Here is an 18,657-nt window from a genome sequence, read left to right as displayed (position 1 = left end):
TTTTCATCAACACTGAGTGAGAGTCAACCATGTTGTTGCGTGTAGCAATACATTATCTTCATTGTAGTATATTCATTGTAGACAGTATTCCATCACAGGAATAATGGAATCATAATAATAGACCAGTTTATCTGTCCATTCTCTCATTGATAGACATTTGGATTGCTGCCAGTTATTGGCTATTTCAAATAAAGTTGCCTTGAATGTTACTGTAGGTACATGTCTTCCAGAAGACGTAAGCACTCATCTGTGTTGGTACATAGCAAGCAGTAGGATTCCAGAGGCATAGGGTAGATGTTTAGTTCTGGTAGATCTTGCTGGTATTCCAAAGTGGTTCTGCCACCAGCAATGAATGACACTTCCAGTGACTCCATAAATTCAACAATTGTCCATCCTTTTCATTTTAGCTTATGTGGATATATAATAGGATCCAACTTGTTCATAACTTCTCCAATATCTAATGACTTTGAGCATTTTTTCATATGCTTATTGGCCATTTGGAAATTCTCTTTTGGAAAAGGCCTGTTCAAGACTGGGCTCCTTTTTTCATTAAGCCCTTTTTTCATTATTTTTGGATGTATCATTTTTGGACAAAAATCCTTGTTGATTTTCAATATTTCCCCCAGCTGAGCCTTGCCTGAATACCAGACCCACAAAATCAGCAACTGTTTATGGTGGCGCATTTTGGGAACTCCTGAGCTACTAGAAACTTCCTCGTACGCAGCCCACTCTCTGGTGTGATTGCAATGCCAACGGAGGAATGGTGACTGGTGAATGAGGGTGGAGGAGAGAAACCTAGCTTTAGACTGCTCATGGAAGGGTGTGACATGGGTAGAAAATTAGCTCCTAGGTCTCCATAGTAACTTTGGACTTGGATACCTCAGAATGTCAAGAAGAACCTAAAAGCTTCTGAAGATTTTTTTTTAAAAGGCCATTACTAAAAAGGGATTTAAGTCAGGCTGGCATCACCCTTCTCATCAGCAGTGCTGAATTCCAGAAGCTGGGGATTCCATCAGATCTCTGAAAGTCTTCACTCTAGTTCAGTGTACACGAGGATAGACATTTTCAGATCTGCAAGGACTAAAGAAATTTTTCTCACAGATACCTAGGAAAAAGAAGGAATCAACCAGGAAGCAAGGTTCTAAATGACAGCTGTGCAGCAAGCCTAGAGGGTACCTTGAAGACATCTGAGAAAAGAGGAAAGATGGGATCCTAGAGACTTGACAGATGTGATAAAGCCAGACAATCCTGGTTCTCTCCACTGGAGATTCCTGCCACCTCTGGGCCCAACTCACTAAGACACACAGCTCTGCATACTGAGCCCCCCATAACGGAGGATGAACGAGTGAGACACTGAGGCCCAGAAAGAGGCCTCCCTTCTATAGAGAGCCGGATGAGGCTTCCCACTGCAACGGTGTGAGAAATGGGAACAAGAAGTCTCAAAACATCTTCCGACTACATAGCAGCCCCAAGCACAGAGTCACTGTCAGTGTCACCAATCAGGCCCTTGGAAGCAGTGGGGCCAGCTGGAGAGTTCAGGTGACCAGGAGAGAATGAGACAAGACATACCAGATGTGATTAAGGCTTTACTAGGGATCACGCACATCTGGGCAGGGTCCACGCAGGTGAGCAGGGCCTGCACCCAGTCAATACTGGTCTTCAGGGCAATGCTGGGAGCTCAGCATTGAGCTCTCCAGGCCAGGGGTCCAGTCGGGCTCCTTGAACCAGAGCAACTGAAAGGAAGGTCAGTCTGGTTGGCTTTAGTGCAGGAAGGGGGGACACTTCACAGAAAAAACTGAGGTGCTGTGGAGCTTTCAGAACCAGGGAGAATTGGGATTAGAGAAGGGAAAAGGGCCAAATAGGGCCTCAGTGAAGGAAAGAAAAAAAGGACAAACGAACAAGACAACTGGTTCTGGCGTTCCGAGATATCCGGCTCTTCTCCAGGGCCCAGGCATAGCAAGCACAGCGCTAGCTTCTTTCACCCTTCTCCTGGCTGTGAAGGCCCTACTTGTTGCCCCACAAGGCCACCTTTGTATACACAGGGCTTGGGAGGAAGCGACTGGACTTCATGTATGCAGAGATCTTCTTCAGGCCCTGAGGGTAGAAAAACAAGGCAAGACTTCAGAGTCTGCTGCCCCCCTGGAGATCAACAGCCCCACTCTACGCACACCGACTGCAGGCTCCGGGCAAGCCTTCTTTGTGGGGTCAACCGTTGGGGCAGAAGACAGTCTACCTGGCTGGGGTCCCCAGCTCTGGTAAATCAATGCTTCCAGTTTCCTGTAACTGATGTGATATCTTAGTAGAGTCACCACATGATAAGACTTGACACGGTGCTAGGTGCTTTACATCCACTAGAGATGAGAGAGGTTTAGAACCTCCATGCAACTCCCTACAAGACAGGTTATACAATCACCATTCATCAGAAAGGAAACCGAGGCACACAGAGCTCAAGCACCTTCCTCACACTCACACAGCTGGCAAGTGGGAAGGGCTGCAAGGCAGCCTGGCGCGCTCTCTCTCTCTCTCCCATTCTATAGTCTTTGTGCTGCACTCCCCTCCCACACAGGAGGCCTTGACCCTCCGAGTCTGCACAATCTCGTTCCGCAGAGAGAGAATCCTGGCTTGGCAGGGAACACAGAGGGACCCAACACAGCAAAGGGGCTCAGAAGGAGCCTGTGCAGTTGCAGACTTGCCCAGATCACACCCAATGACTCGGCAAAACCGGGATGAAAGCTGATAGGAGGCTGAGCAGCAGGAGAGCCAGGCCAGGCCAGACTCTTATTACGCCACTGAAAGGAGGAAGTCCAGCGGTTTGGCCTGGTACTTGAGCCCACTCTCACTGGGCCCCAAACTACCTCATTCCCGGTCCTGCCACAGCCAACTCGGCCTTTGGCAGGTGAGCACCATGTTCCCAAGATAGAGAATGCCCGGGAAGTACTACAGGATTCAAAGATCCTCGGACCGCCTGTCCCCAACAGGCCAGGCCCCAACAGGGCAGAGACTGTAGCCAACAGCTGTCCCCATCCCTCGCTGCCTGTCAGTCACCCAGCTCTTGCATCATCACCAAGGCTGATCAGTTTGGACCGGAACCAGAGCTGATAAGAACTAGATGAGAAAGCAGATCTCTTGGTGGGGAGTGGCAAAGGGAAAGATTGCAGGCTGAAAAATCCTGATGGGCTGATGTCTGAAATTCCCCAAACGTTCACAGAGCAGACTTTGTGACTGACTGCCGGGGACCGATGATGAGCCGTGACGTGGGGTCCACGCTCTGCTCCGCCAGCACCAAGCTGGTCCCACAGCACCACACCGCTTGGTACCCCTGTACTGCTCCAACGGCACTGAGCCCCAGGAGGGGGGTCTCCAGGGATGGGTCACCTGTGCATCCCCTCTGCGCCTGACACAGTGCCTCATACAGAGGAGAAGGGAAATCAGTGAACGTGACACAACAAATGACTACCCCACCTCAGTGACAGTATCTTGGGTAATTGGAGGGAAGAAGGAAAGAATGGGAAGGAGGAAAGAAAGAAGGAAAAAAAGTGTCCAACACAGAAATCATCAAGATAAAACCCTTCCCCAGGGAACCCATACAAGTACACACATCCCAGCACGGACACCCCAGAAACCTCAGTACTGACCGCCCCAGATGGGGGATCTCATTCTGCAAAGCTGTCTGGAGATCCGGAGTTAATATTGTCCGAGTCTTTGAGACTTAGTGTCAATCCTCCTTGTCTCAACTCCACTAATTGCCCTACATACAAACTACTGAACATTCTGCTTCATCCACACTGTCCGGAGCTCGAAACCCAGGCTGGAGAAGGATCTGAGCTTTTCCTTTCAGTGCAGGGAATGGGGAGCCACTGACTGCTGCCCAGAGAACCCAGCGCTGACTGGGAGCCCAGCACAGCCTGCCCTGACTCTGTGACCTTGAGCAAATGACCTATCCTTTCAGCCTGACTTCCTCATCTGTAAAGTGGAGGTGATAGATCTACTATGTAGGAAAGTTGGAAACATTAAATTTAACACAACCTGTGTAAGATGCTGAGCACAGACCCTGATATAGCAAGTCTTCAATGAAAGCTAATTATTCTTCATTTTAGCTCATCTCAGGAAAGCATCAGGGAGACAAAGGAAGACAGCAGAGATATAAACAGTTGGAGGATCAGTGGAATCACCTCGAAGCGGGACACAAAGTCTTTCAGGTTCGGGAAGGCATCCAGGCACTTGGGCTCAAATACACAGTGCAGGTCTAAGATGTCATAAGCCAGGAAATCCACATAGGTGAGCTGCAGAGAGGCAAAGGATGCTGGGTGCCTAACTCTGAACCAGGGAAAACGTCATCTCCCCCACCCCAAAACCTTCCCCTTACCTTGTCCCCCGCAAACCAAGTCCTCTTTCCCAGAAACTGTGAGAAGAGCTTCATCTTTTCAGGGAGCGCCTTCAAGTAATCAGGCTTCAGTTTCTCCTGAGGCACAAAATAGCTGTCACCACCCTCAGACGCAGACTCCTCAGCAGACAGGGAGGCCTCCCCAGGGCAGTGCCTGACCCCCAGCTGCCATAGATGAGCAGCCACGGGCCCTGACGGCACCTGCCTCAGTGCCCAGGCTACGATTTAATCGGACCTGGGTTCTTTGAACTCCTACTGGGTACCAGTTCCCATCTGTAAGAAGGACTGGGAAGGCACAGAGAAAAACCAACGTGTTCCTGAACCTGTCACCACTCATCTCAAAACACCCTGCTCTGGGACAGACCCTGGGGTGCGGGCAGAACTTGGCAGAGCCCTGGACTCAGATGTCAGGCAGCATCAAAGCAGCACAGACTAAAATGACCCAGGGAAAGAAGTCATAAGTTCTAGCCGGAAGGACACGAGCACTTTCCAGACAGGAGGAGAATGTCAGGGGCTGAGAGCAAGAAGGAGAGGCACAGAGGATCTGTGGCTGCCCGTGCTGCCTACTGGGCACATGTGCTGACGTCCTCGGGGTCCAGGAGGCAGTGCTGGGCTAACAAGGTGAACACACTTTAAGAACTAAACCTCCACCCTGGGGGCGGGACTCTATTCTAAGATGGAAGGAACTGCGTCCGTTTTCATGTGAGGCAGTGGGAGTTATGAGGGTCACTCTGCTGGGAGTATAGAGACCAGGTTGGAGGATCAGAAATTCCAAGAAGGCCAAATGACAAACAGGACCAGAGCAGATGGGACACAAGAGTCGAAAGTCTTATCGAACCCCGTCCAGCTTAACCAAGCTTGAGGGGACTCACAAATTCAGGGCTGTAGCAAACCGTGGCCAGCTGATTAGACGAGTCCATAACCTCGTTCTCCAAAATGTCCACACGAATCCTCTCCTCCTCCGTCTCCCCACCTACAGACACAGCAGAGATGCTCCCTCACTATCCCGCCCCAGCCAGCCCAGGGGCATAGCCACCGGAACCCCAGCATCCTGCCCTCAATCGCACTCACATAGGTTATGCTTGCGAGCAATGTAGCGAAGGATGGCGTTGCTCTGGGTGAGTCTGTGAGCGCCATCAATTAAGTAGGGCAGCTGAAAGGTCAACAGGGGCAGTCAGCCTGCACCCCCTCCCTTCATCAAGGGCAGAGACGACACTGGCCTCTCAGTGTTTGGCCCACGGGTAGGCACTGAATAAATATATTTAAAATGAATGAATGAGCTGGAACACAGAACGTCATGGAAAGGCAGTGAAGAGAAGCAGGAAGCTGAGAGGCTGAGCAGAAGCCTCTATCCTGAAGCAGCCTCTATCCAAGCTGGGAAAGGAGATTTCAGAGCAGAGGCAAAATTCAAGGCAAGGTTCAGTCTCCCACAGCGCCCCTGCCTCTGCACCTACATTGGGGAAGTCCAGGCCCAGCTTGAATTTTTCACTCAGCCACTGGCTTCTGTCATAGTCGGGAGCTGTGGTAGAGAAGATGGAGTGAAAGAAACTTCCCAAGGCCAACCCTCTGTCCCAGGGAACCTACCGAGGAGTCAGTGGCAAAGGCCCTGACAGGTGGATCCGGAATGTGAACCGCTAAGTCTCTCATTCCAGGTGTGGGGGGTCGGGGGGCGGGGGGGGGGGACGCTTAAGAGTCTCAAGTACCCACATGGGTAAGGCTTGCACAAGGTGGAGGCAAGCCTTAGGGGAAGATGCCATCCCAGGAACTGCACACAGGGGGCCCAGCAATCCCCACTCCTGTCCTATTTGGAAGGCCAAGCTGTACTCGGGGGGCTCAGGGAAGGACAAGCCCCTGCTCCAGCTGGCGGAGGGCATCAGCGGCGAGCACCAGGCGGCCAGGACACCCGCGCTTGGTACCAAATCAGCAGGAGTTGGGCCGAAGTCGGAACGCAAGGAGGATGCCATTACCGTCCCCCATCGCGTACTTCTTCTCTTCATAGTTGGAGTCTGTGTACTCCAGGAGCAGGCGGATGGCGTGAGCCAGCTGGGAGAGACGGCCGCGACAGAGGTCAGAGATGGGGGTTCCGACTGCGAGACAGACTCTCTGCTGCGGGTACCCCCAGCCCCCCAACACCCCCTACGCCTGCCTGAGAAGGAAAGGGGGCGGAATGGGTCTTGGCTGCAGCCAGCCCTGAGGAGGACCCTCGTGGTCGAACCGGCCCCCTGCTGCGCCGCATTTCCCCGTTTGCCCGCCTCCATCCCCTCCGCCCGGGGGACCCCGCGCTCACCCCGCGGATGTCCCAGTATCCCAAAGTCATGGCCATGGTCAGCGTTTCGTGGTTGCAGGCATCAGAGACCCGCGGGAACTTCATCCGGGTGCTGGGGCCGCGGAGCCCGGTGGAGGCCCCGCCCCGGTGTCCCAGCCAATCTCAGCCTCCTGCGACCGCGGCACCCGAAGCCCCAGAGTGAGGTTTCTAGACCCCAGGGCGCGTCCAAATAGTCCATGTCCGCTACGGACAGGCCGACCTTGAGATCCCAGGTCTGGGCGCCGAGACGTGGAAGCCCCTGGGCGGGCTTGCCTGAGTCCCCCAGCCGGTTCCGGGGCTCCCGCCCGCGTTGTAACCTCGGGCAGTGCGCCTGGGACACAAGTCTGAATCACGAAAAGAACTCGGCTCCTCTCCTTTCTCTCCCCCTCCGGGCGCCTCTCCCTTCGCTCCCCCTCCAGGCATTGCTCAGCTTCGCCCCGGGGCTGCAGAGTTCTCGCGGGTTCTGGGAGGCTCAGACTGCCATGGTAAAGCCGAAGAGTGGCGCCCCTCAAATCGAGTTTCAATCAGCACGTGTCACAGGAAGACCAGCCAGTCTGAAAGCTCCGCTAGACCCTAGAATCCCTGACAGCCTTGTGTCTTCAAGAACAGGCTATCAGTGGGCTAGGAACACCCAGGACCAGGGGCAGAGTAAAGGAAATGTGTTCTCAGTGTTTTCCTTTCACGAACTTTGGAGGACCCAGCCCTTTGCCTAAGTGGCGAAGAGTGATAAGGCTCACATAGAAATTAATCCATTAGCTTTATGGGCTAAGTGGTGAATCTACATCCAGAAGCAGAGAGGTGGGGTGTCGAGGTGCAGACCAGAGATGTCCTGCCAGCCAGCGACATGTCCCTCACATTGACAAGGACACTCCCCTGGAGCATGGTGGTCACAGAGGGAGTGTGAGGGAGGGGGGAAGAGCTGTCCTTGGAGGGTCCAGAGAGGCCTGTCCTGCTGCAGGGGTGGGGGGGTGGCTGGTCAGGAGCCTGGAGGAGCCCCACAGGACCAGTTAGTGCGGGTCCATTGGTTCCAGCCCTGACCCTGGCTCCTGACACACGTGTGCTTTGAGGTATAAGAGGGTGGCTATATAACCTTTGATGTACCTCTGTGATCTGTGACCTGGGGTACATCTACAAGAAAAATGTCCTATCTGCCACCTTTCCTCTTGGAAGGCACAAGACTATTTCAAAACTAAGAGAATAGGATATTGTCTGATTGTGGTTATTTTCCTTTTTTTTTTTTAAAGGGTGTTACAAGGTTTATTGAATATATGAAAACAGATGAGCAGAACTTTAAAAAATAAATGGATTTAGAAGTAAAACGTAAGACTGGTGCACTACAGAAAAGTAAGTTTTAAAATTAGGTAACAATTTGTCAGGATAGCAAGGTATGACCCTAATATTAATAAAAGTTTCAAACCACCAAGATAAATGTGTAGGAGGTATTGAGTAGAACACAGAGGCTTTACCTAATTCCTATTGAATCATAGAAGTCAGAGGTCTACAGATCTCTGCTAAGTGGGGAGGTGGGAGCTGGCAGAACTCAGTCCCTGTTGTAGACACTCCCCACCCATTCAGATCTTGCCAGTTTTCTAGGCTCCATATCTGAGTCCAGGCTCAGGATGCAGTCTTCGGATCAAGGTGAATTCCAGGTGCGTTTGTGCACAGGGAGGCAATATTGGCACAAGTGCTGCTCCTCTTCATAGTTTTATTTTTCCTATTACATTAAGAATTTTTGTCTTTCTCATTTTTATACATCTTGAGCTTGGAACACTAACATCACTCGAGCCCCCTGAGAAAATGTACTTTTTAACAGCTAACATTAAACAGAATGATATTTAAAACAGGCAGAACAGATAGTGTTACATTAGCATTCATCCATTCCTTTATTGAAAAACAGTAACTGAGACCCTGTCATCTGGTAGGCATGGTGAATAAGAATGCTGGCTGTTAAAGAATGGAAGTTGGGTGGGAATCACAAGGGGGAGATGTTTTTAAATATGAAACAGATTTTAGTGTGAACTGGCATAAGTGGATTGGAAAGGAATCGTTTTGTTTGTTTTTATTGATCTTTCTTAAATGTATGCACAGCTCACATTTATTTCAATAGTTAGTATTAGAAGTGTTTTGGTCTTCGTTTAGAAGTTTGGTGATGTGTTTGTGACCAGAAATATGCCTTAGGAACTTAACTCTTGTTTATATCAATTAACCTGTGGTAAAATTTGTTTCCTTATACAGCGTTTCACTTAAAGTTGCAGTTTCAAAAAAATAAATAAAAATAAAGTCGCAGTTTCCAAGAACCTATCAATGACGTTACATGAGGACTTACTGTACTCTTGCTTTTTTCTTTTTTAAAAGGCCCAACTCTGCTATCATTCATTCAACAAATGTTTCAGTACTCTATGTGTTGGCCTCTGTGTCTGACTCTGAAAATACAAAAAAACAATCCCTATTCTCAGGAAGCCTATGGTTTAGAATTCTGCTGTGCAATATGGTAGCCACAGGCCACATGTGGCCACTGAGAGCTTGAAATGTGGCTAGTGCAACTGAGGAACTCAATTCATTTTATTTAATTTTTATCTACTTAATTTTAAAAACTGATACTCAATTCAGTCATTGAAAAATTTTTTAGATATGTTTGGTTGAGTATGTGAATCAATTTTTTCAACTGTAAATGTTTCGAAATCTAGAGACGGGTCAAGTATGTACAATGAAAATTTAGGGTCCTAATCGAGATGTGCTCTAAGTATATACCTTGGATTTGAAAGACATAGTAGGGGGGAAAGCTTACACAATATCTTATTAATATTTTCAAATTGATTTATATGTTGAAATGATAATATTTTTGATACATTGGGTTAAATAAAATATATTATGAAAATTCCTTTCTTCTTACTTGTTAATGTCCCTACTGGAATACTTAAATATTTCCACTGGACGGTGCTGGTCTAGAGCATGAGGAGATCAACAAAAAAGATCACCTGACATGACAGTGCCGAGAGGCAAATCTGCCCATGCCTAGGACACAGGAGGGAAAGGTCAGGAAAGTCTAAGAGAGTGAAGTGTGAGTGACCTTGGGAGGTACACTCAGATGTACGTATTGCCATTCTGGGCAAGGGGAGGACACTGAAGCGTAAAGCAATGGGCACTTTCCAGGGACTGCACGGGGTGTGGAGTGCTGGTCAGAGAGGAGGCCAGTCTTTTCAGCTGGCAGCCACCACCCATGGTCAAGAATGCAGTTGAGGTGGATGGCCGGTTAGCTCAGTTGGTTAGAGCGTGGTGCTAATAACACCAATGTTGCCGGTTCAATGCCCGCATGGGCCACTGTGAGCTGCGCCCTCCTTAAAAAACAAAAACAAAAGCACGCAATTGAGGACCGCAAAGGCACCATGTGTACTGGGGCACCATGTGTACTCTGCCCCACACTTAGCCTCCCTTGTTCAATTACAGTACAAACAAAGAAAGAAAGCTGTGGTTGCAATGGATTAGACGATGAACAAGAAGATGAAATTGTATTAGAAAGACATAGGTAATCCCTGGCCAGCTCATTTAGGCACATGCCCTGGTTGCCCTGGTTGGGTTGCTTAAATTTTTTTCTCCCCCCTCTTCGGCCTTCCCCCACTACTCTGGGTCAAGCTGTTGTTTCTCAGTCTAGTTGTGTAGGACACAGCTCCCTGGTCCATGCTGGTATTACGAACCTTGAGTTCCCCCCGGCTGAGGCAGTTGGTCGCCAGTTGTTGGTTGGCTGCTCACAGCAGCTCATGGCAGCTCTTACCTGCTGCTGGCCACTCACGCTGGCCGTCGGCCACTCACAGCAGCATATGATAGCCCGTGGCAGCACTCAGCAGCCCGTGGCAGCTCCTGCCAAGCTCCGGCTGCTCACGCCAAACTCTGGCTGCTCACGGCAGCCCAGCTCCAGGGAGAGCCGTTGTTCACAATCTTAGCTGTAGAGGGCGCAGCTCACTGGCCCATGTGGGAATCGAACCAGCGACGTCCGCGTTAAGAGCACAGCGCTCCAACCACCTTAGCCATGGGGCCGGCCCTGCTTAAATTTTATTTATTTATTTTTTAAATCAGCCTTTTCCCCAGCTCTGTTGACTTGAAAGCAGTAGTTTTCAAACTTGCTGCACAGTAGAATCAACTGGAGAACTTTTTAAACACTATTGGGCTCCTCACAGACCAATGACATCAGAATCCCCGCGGGTGGTGGCATTTGTGGTTTTGAAAGCTCCCTAAGTGGCTCTCTTGTGGGCCAGGCTGAATAATTGCTTTACGGCATATGGTGCCTCCTTATCAAAAAGACAGTATCTGCACTTCAGGATTTTGTCAGATGATGTAAGTCTGAACTCTGTCACTTGATACTTATTAAATGCTCAGCTGCAAGAAATATTATTCCTTTATTGTTTCTGCAATTCATTCATTCCTTTAGAATGGATTAAAACCTTGGGTTAAAACAGACTTTCCGGAAGTGAGTCTTCAGACCACACTTCAAGGAGATGGTGATAGGGCGGCCGGACGCTCAGTTGGTTAGAGGGCGAGCTCTGAACAACAAGGTCGCCTGTTCAATTCCTGCATGGGCCAGTGAGCTGCACCCTCCACAACTAGACTGAAGACAAGGAGCTGCAGCTGAGCTGCTGGAGGGGCGGCCGGATGGCTCAGTTGGTTAAAGCCTGAGCTGTTAACAAGGTTGCCGGTTCAATTCCCTCATGGGATGGTGGGCTGTGCCCCTGTAGGGAAGACTCTATAGAAAATTTGCCTTCATTGGTTGACGTGAGCTTCTGTCTATTAGCTTTTTGTCTGTTCCTGTATGTGAGGTGATTTCTGTGCTGTGATCAGGGGTTGAGTAAATTCCCCCTTTGGTCTCATTCTCCTGAGCAGGAGAGATATGAGATGAGGTTTGCTGTTCTGTCTGTGCTGTGAGGTGACGGTTAGTTAGGTTAGGGTTAAAGAAATTCTTGATCAGGGGTTGAGAGAATTCCCTCTTTGTTCTGTCTGTTTCACCCACATCAACAGATGAAGTGAAGAAGTAGTTAAGTTATATCAGGACGACAATACAGGCACGTTGCCAGGCTTTGGAAGACCTTGGGCTGATGGTCCCAAGCAAGAACAGTAGACATTGGTTATCCGGATGAATTGGCCCTTTGGCCGGATGGGCAGCGTTCATATTAGTAACTGCCGGACCCTCCCGGAACTGGCCATTCCCGGAGGGGGAGGCAGGAACACAGAAACTTGGCTCTGGGGTGCATCTAAAGAGATATGTAAGAAAGACCTCAGACAGATTGATTGATTTGATTGCTGTTTTCAAGAAATTGCTATTCAGAAGATTTGCTGTTTCGGGACTGCTTTTCAGGATTGGATTGTTTCAGAGTAAGAGATCGGAACTTGCCTCAATGGACAGTGGAGACTTCTTTTGTTGGTGAATTGTCATCATTCTAGCATCTTTGGGAACTTGTATGCAGCTTGCAGCTTGCAGTATCAGAAGACTTCCTAACTTCCAACAACTACAACAATGCCAACAACAACATTCTTGGGAGCTAGCAAGCAGCGGTGTGGGAGACGCCTGAGTTTCTCTCAGCTACAGACCTGGCAAGGTTTCGATTTATGACTTTTCCAGTGCTGTTCTCCCCCAGCTTGGTGAGCTTTAGACATCTGCTGGAATAGTTACTATCCTATAGAGCTTATTACTGCTTTTGGATACTCCTTACTGATGTTATTTGTTTATTGAGCCAAGTGATTTTAGATAAATAGTAAACATATGTTGAGACCTCTTAAACTTACATGTATGTGTACTCCTTTGACATGACGTTGTTATCAATGTGTATAGTTTAGTCTTAACCACCTTTACTTTCTGTCATTAGCACATTCTATTAATTGCCTTTGTCTTTTGCTGTTGCGTATTGCTAAATAAATTAATTAGCCCCACTCTAGCATGTGTTCCCCCCTTTTTTCTTCTCTGCTCGTCATTACAGCCCCCTGCAACTAAAGACTGAAAACGGCAACTGGACTTGGAGCTGAGCTGCGCCCTCCACGACTCGATTGAAGGACAATGACTTGGAGCTGATGGGCCCTGGAGAAACACACTGTTTCCCAATATTCCCTAATAAAATTTAAAAAAAAATTGTGATAAAATTCACCATCTTAACTCAGACCGCCCTTTTGGGGCCCCTCATAGAACTGCTCTAACAGAACCGAGCTTTGGCATTTTGACAATTGCCTGCTGTTACAGGAGACCCTGGGGAAACTCCCCTATGGCATTTGAGACCCTCTGACACTCCAGAAACAAGTGTTGCTGCTGTGGGAAGCAGAAGGGATTAACAGCTTAAGGCTATTGTGTATTGTTCTTACAAAAGGTACCCAAAGACCTGGGAGTTCCTTCTCAAATTGTTTCTTATGGATCTTGGACAAAGAAAAAACCCAGGTGTGTTAAGTCTCTCTTGCTTTTTTTCTTTCTCATCAGAGGGAGAAAGCTGTGACTCAGAGCCCAGATGGACAGAGGGAAGTACGACTGGCTATATCGCCTGCAGCCCACAGTGCCTGTCCTGAGGAAAGCAATAGGTCCTCTGCCTCAGCAAGCCGCCCAGGGTGTTCCCAGGAGACCTGGAAACAGGTAGCTGGCACTCCTCAAAGGCCAGTGGAGGGAGCCAGCCTTGGGTCATCCATCCGGGCAGTGGAAGACGTGCCCCTTCAGGGGACGACAAGGACGCAGGCAGTGGAGACGTAAAGGAGGCAGAACTTTTGTGGCAGGGAGCCCTGTGATGTCCCTCACATTGTGATCCAAATACAGCCTGGCTCAGGAAAGGAAGGCAGTCCTCATTTTGGTGGACCCCAAAACACTGCCTTAGAAGGATGTTGCAGCAAATAGCCCCCTGAAACCTGTCATTGGATTTTCCCGTGTGTATAATGCACATAGTCGTCACTATAATGGGATCCTGCAAGAAATATTTCTCTAAGGGATCCTGACTGAAATAAACGGGCTTTCCCCATGCCACCAGTTTGCTCTTTTATTTTATAGACAGAACTGCATAACACGCTGTGCTTCACTCTTTGCCTTGCCTTTTGGGAAAGTCACAGCTAAATTTTGTCATCTGGAAAGAACAGTCTCATGATGTCTATTCTGTGTAAATCTGACCTCTGACTCAAAAGATAACCCAGAGCATGGAAGAAAAGTTTGCAAAGCATGCAGTATCTGATAAAGGCCTCATATCCAGAGCTTGTTCATTTCAGAACTAAAATCCCATTAGTTCTAGGGGGTAGAGGGGTTGTGAGATGGGTGAGAAAGATGAAGGAATTAGGAAGTTACAAAATAGTCACAGGGATGTGAAACATAGTATGGGAAATACAGTCAATAATATTGTAATAACTATGTATAGTATCAGATGGGCACTAGACTTATTGGGGAGGATCACTGCTTAAATTATATCAATGCCTATCCACTATGCTGTACATCTGAAACTAATATAAAGTAATATTGAATAGCAACTATAAAAAAAAATTCTATTAGTTCTGTTTCCTATGGACTGTGGATGATAAGAACAGTGAGATTTTGGGTAAAAACCAAACTTTGCAGAGTTTCTTAATAACAGTACCAGTAAAGTGAGTGGTTATTAGAGAGGTAAGTGGAAATTCCCCAGGTTGGTAAACAGAATCAAGGAGAGAAAAAAGCATTTTTTTTTTCCTTTCCCACAGTTAAAGCCATAGCTCTCTGGCGAGGAAAATCTTTAATCTACTCTGAGAAGAAAACAGAAAATAACCAGAATTTATTTATAACCCATTGCAAGAGGCATTTGTGTAAAGTCCAGTTGGAGAACCGAAGGGCCTTTGAGACTTTGGTCCTTGACTACATTCCACCTTTCCTTTCTACCAGGATCACATTGTTGGCTGTAGGATGTTTTAAAAACATCTTTGGCAATGCCTCTAATGTTACCCCACCAACACTGAGTTAATGTGGCCAGTGGACCTCTGCTATTATCAGTAATATCATGAAGTGTTTTTGCTAACCTCTATTTTAAATTATTTGGTGGCATGAGTCAGCCATTCTGAAAGCACCAAAAAATTATCCTTATGCAACCTTTCCGACTTCTGAAATTTTCCACTTTCTACTTTTCCAAATCAGGGATTTTTTTCCTCTGACAGTTAAAAATAGCCTCTTTGAATTGCTCCAGGGGCCTCTCTTTTCTCTGTGATTACGGGAGCAATTGCCTTGGTTAACGCTGTGTAGCAGAGTGGTCAGCTAAAGCATTCCCGCGAGATTCCAGGTCTTGCTGCTTCAAATGATGGTCCACTTTATTATAGCTACTTCCTTAGGTCACAGCAAATCAGCTAAAAGGATTGCTGTTGTTGCTGCTGTTGTTTTAAACTTGTCCAATTTATATGCTTTGTCGAAATGAGAAAACTCTTCATTTCTAAAGCACACCAAATTTGCGTGCTACCCCGAAAGCACATCTACTGTTAGTGTATAGTATACACTGTATACACTTGTTTCTTAACTTCTTACCAGCTGGCAGGGCCCAGGGAGGACAATTATTCTAGTCTTTGGAGCTGATTGAACTTCTGGAGTGGTATATATTTTACGGGTGAATTTAGGTCTGTGAAAGCATTTTTAAATATGAACAAATAAAGTTAGGCCAGGGTGTTCCCAGGTAATTTCTAACAAAATGATTTAAAGAGTATGGGAAAACCACTGAAAGTTATAAGAATCATCTGGTAAAGAGAAGAAATCTCAAATAATCTGCGCATAAAATAACTTATTCATTTTACAGGAAAGACCCAAATTCTAAGTTTACTCCTTTAATACATTATTTTGGTAACAGATCTATGTAGTAAAGGATCTCTGTTAATAGTCTTTCATTTGTATGCATTTAGGCATATATAGAAATATAAGTACAGAGGGTGCCAATAAAATGTATATACATTTTTAAAAAGGAAAAAAACTATTAAAATTGTAGTACTCAATATATACTGATAACAAAAGATGAATACAAGTCATGTTTGATTTCTGCAATTACAAGAGGTGCTCAAAGTGGTTACCATCAACATAATTTTAATAGTTTTTTCCTTTCTTAAAACATTTTTTTGGCATCCTCTGTATAACAGATAATTCTTTAAAGTTTTTAACTACGCATAACTTTATAATGTAATTAACTTATCAGTATATTAACTAAAATTACTTATATCATTAATTTATCATTTGAATAAACTGTAATAATTTTTCTAAGTAAACAGAAAATCACATTATATATATTATATATATGCATATATATCTGTATCTCTCTTGAATTACTGTATCCAGTACAATTAATCATCTATGCTAATAATTGTCTTTAATTAGAGTAAGTAATCTTCTTTTCTTTTATTTTTCTCCCTTTCTTCAGCCTCCCTATCCCCGCCACCTCCAGTTCAAGCCATTGTTTCTCAGTCTAGCTGTGTAGGACACAGCTCCCCAGCCCATGCTGGTATTATGAGCCTTGCGCTCACTCTGGCTGAGGCAGCTGGTCGCCAGTCGTGTAGGCCACTGGCCACTCACAGCAGCCCACAACAGCCCAGCTCCAGGGAGAGCTGTTGTTCACAATCTTAGCTGTAGAGGGCGCAGCTCACTGGCCCATGTGGGAATCGAACCAGCAACCGCGTTGTTCAGAGCTCACGCTCCAACCAACTAGGCCATCCGGCCACTCCTATGTCAATATTTCGAAAAGGCAAAACCAATAGACATGCATTGTCATCCAATGCATTCGCATATTTTGTTACTCTACTGGCATTTTAAGAAATAAGGACAGTTTGACAACATGGATGGATCTTGAGATTATAATGCTAAGCGAAATAAGTCAGACAGAAAAAGTAGACAACCATATGATTTCATGATATGTGGTATATAAACCAAAAACAACAAAAGAACAAGACAAGCAAATGAGAAACAAAAACTCATAGACACAGATAATAGTTTAGTGGTTACCAGAGGGTAAGGGGGATCAAATATATGGTGATGGAAAGAGAACTGACTCTGGGTGGTGAATACACAATGTGATTTATAGAGGACATAATACAGAATTGTACATCTGAAATCTATGTAACTTTACTAACAATTGTCACCCTAATAAACTTTAATTAAAAAGAGAAAAGAGAGAGAGAGAGAGAAAGAGAGACAGAGAGAGAGAGGAGGGACAAGGACTGGCCGGGTGGCTCAGGTGGTTGGAGCGCCATGCTCCTAACGCCAAGATCGTCGGTTGGATTCCCACATGGGCCAGTGAGCTGTGCCCTGTACAGCTAAGCTTGTGAACAATAGCTCTCCCTGGATCTGAGCTGCCCTGAGCAGCCGGAGGTTGGCAAGAGCTGCTCTGAGCGACCAGCATGGGCCTGCCGGGAGCTGTGTCCTACACAACTAGACTGAGAAACAACGGCTTGAACTGGAGGGGATGAGGGAGGTGGAAGAAAGGGGGGGCAAAAAAACAAATAAGGACAAAGTAAAATTATGTTTATTAACCAGTGTTTTTGTATCTTCCCCTGCCCCTTAGAAACCATTTATTTGTGTTCCTTCTGCTCAGAATCAGGAGGTCTTATTTGTTCCCTGATGGGTGATGTCCCAAAGACACAAATCACACAGAGCATCCCATGGATGGTCACACTGCAGTCCTCGTGGGGGCTTTTCCACCTGAAACTGCACCCCCTCCAAGCCATACACCCACTTCTTTCATTCTTTCCCCCTAGAATCCTACTAACTTCTGTGTATGTCTTTCTAATGGGCACAGTTTCACTATGACAATTGGAAATGACACTGGACACTTAGGGGGAACTTTGAGGCAGACAAATTGTTCATTTGAGAGACACCTTAAAATAAAACAAACAAAAAACCCAACTGTCCAAAAGTTGGCTTAGGAAGCTAGATTCTAATGTAATTCGCACTCAAAAATTGCCTTGCTGAAATATTCTTTGGCTTTGCTGAAGTATTCTTTAGCTAAAGCAACTACAAAACAGCACAAATTGTCTCCTGAATCATGGCCTTTAGCCATTAGTCAGAATTAGTTCCTGATGTTATTCTAATGCCTTTCCACTTTTTTGTTGATGGTTTAACACCAAAATATAAACAATAACTGACTGGCAAATCACTCCTTCGCAAGAACTTCAGCATTTGGCTAAGCATTTTAAAGAGACTTTAAAGACCAAAAGTAAAAGAACTGTTGTGAGGAACTCTTCGTGCTGTCTAAAGAGATCATTTCGTTTGATGCAAAAGCATCCCCTCCTTTGTTTGCATCCTTTGGGGATTAATAAGTGCTTGTGTTTTAATTTTATGCCTTGTTTTTGTGTCCCAGGCAGGGTGAAGGCTTCAGAGCTAGGCCGGGGTGTTCCCCTCTAGTGCTTACTCAAGCCCCCACCCAAACCTTGAGAAAAGTAACAATGGACTGTCATGCCTGTCAAATCTGAGGCTTTGGGGGCCGGCCCGGTGGCTCAGGCGGTTGGAGCTCCATGCTCCTAACTCCGAAGGCTGCCGGTTGGATTCCCACATGGTCCAGGGGGCTCTCAACCACAAGGTTGCCGGTTCAACTCCTTGAGTCCTGCAAGGGATGGTGGGCTGCTCCCCCTGCAACTAACAACGGCAACTGGACCTGGAGCTGACCTGCGCCCTCCACAACTAAGACTGAAAGGTCAACAACTTGACTGAAAAAAAGTCCTGGAAGTACACACTGTTCCCCAATAATGTCCTGTTCCTCTTCCCCAATAAAAATCTTTAAAAAAAAAAAAAATCTGAGTCTTTGGGGTCAGACCACACTTTGAGGTAGGAAGAATAGGATTTCCCCAAAGTGGGTATTTGTTTCCAATCACGAATAGTCAGAGAGGCTAGTCTCTGGAGGAGAAGGTGGGGAGGGATGAAGGCGGGAGGGAGGCGATTTGACTTGGAATCTGAGTCAAACTGGGGGGAAGCCCATGTTCATAGAGGCTGAATTTGCATCTCCTGGTGGGGTGGGTGGTCTGGGAGTTA

General features: G+C 46.8%; 1 protein-coding gene and 1 long non-coding RNA gene across 2 annotated transcripts; one reads left to right on the top strand and one right to left on the bottom strand.

Annotated features, from left to right (window-relative positions):
- Positions 1 to 1,573: 1,573 nt before the first annotated feature.
- On the bottom strand, positions 1,574 to 6,962 carry LOC117014511 (glutathione S-transferase Mu 1). Its single transcript, XM_033092495.1, has 8 exons — positions 6,672 to 6,962; positions 6,352 to 6,427; positions 5,839 to 5,903; positions 5,456 to 5,537; positions 5,257 to 5,357; positions 4,367 to 4,462; positions 4,173 to 4,283; positions 1,574 to 2,094 (listed from the first exon to the last, which is right to left on the bottom strand). Exons 1-8 carry the CDS (start codon positions 6,753 to 6,755, stop codon positions 2,005 to 2,007), a joined length of 705 nt encoding a protein of 234 aa, XP_032948386.1. The 5' UTR covers positions 6,756 to 6,962; the 3' UTR covers positions 1,574 to 2,004.
- Positions 6,963 to 11,800: 4,838 nt separating this feature from the next.
- LOC117014935 (uncharacterized) lies at positions 11,801 to 18,205 on the top strand. Its single transcript, XR_004421650.1, has 3 exons — positions 11,801 to 12,320; positions 13,144 to 13,293; positions 17,990 to 18,205. It is a non-coding gene; the product is annotated as an uncharacterized LOC117014935 (long non-coding RNA).
- Positions 18,206 to 18,657: the final 452 nt, after the last annotated feature.

This window comes from Rhinolophus ferrumequinum, chromosome 22 (genome assembly GCF_004115265.2).
Source record: "Rhinolophus ferrumequinum isolate MPI-CBG mRhiFer1 chromosome 22, mRhiFer1_v1.p, whole genome shotgun sequence".
NCBI lineage: Eukaryota > Metazoa > Chordata > Mammalia > Chiroptera > Rhinolophidae > Rhinolophus > Rhinolophus ferrumequinum.
This window is presented reverse-complemented; position numbering and strand designations above follow the sequence as displayed.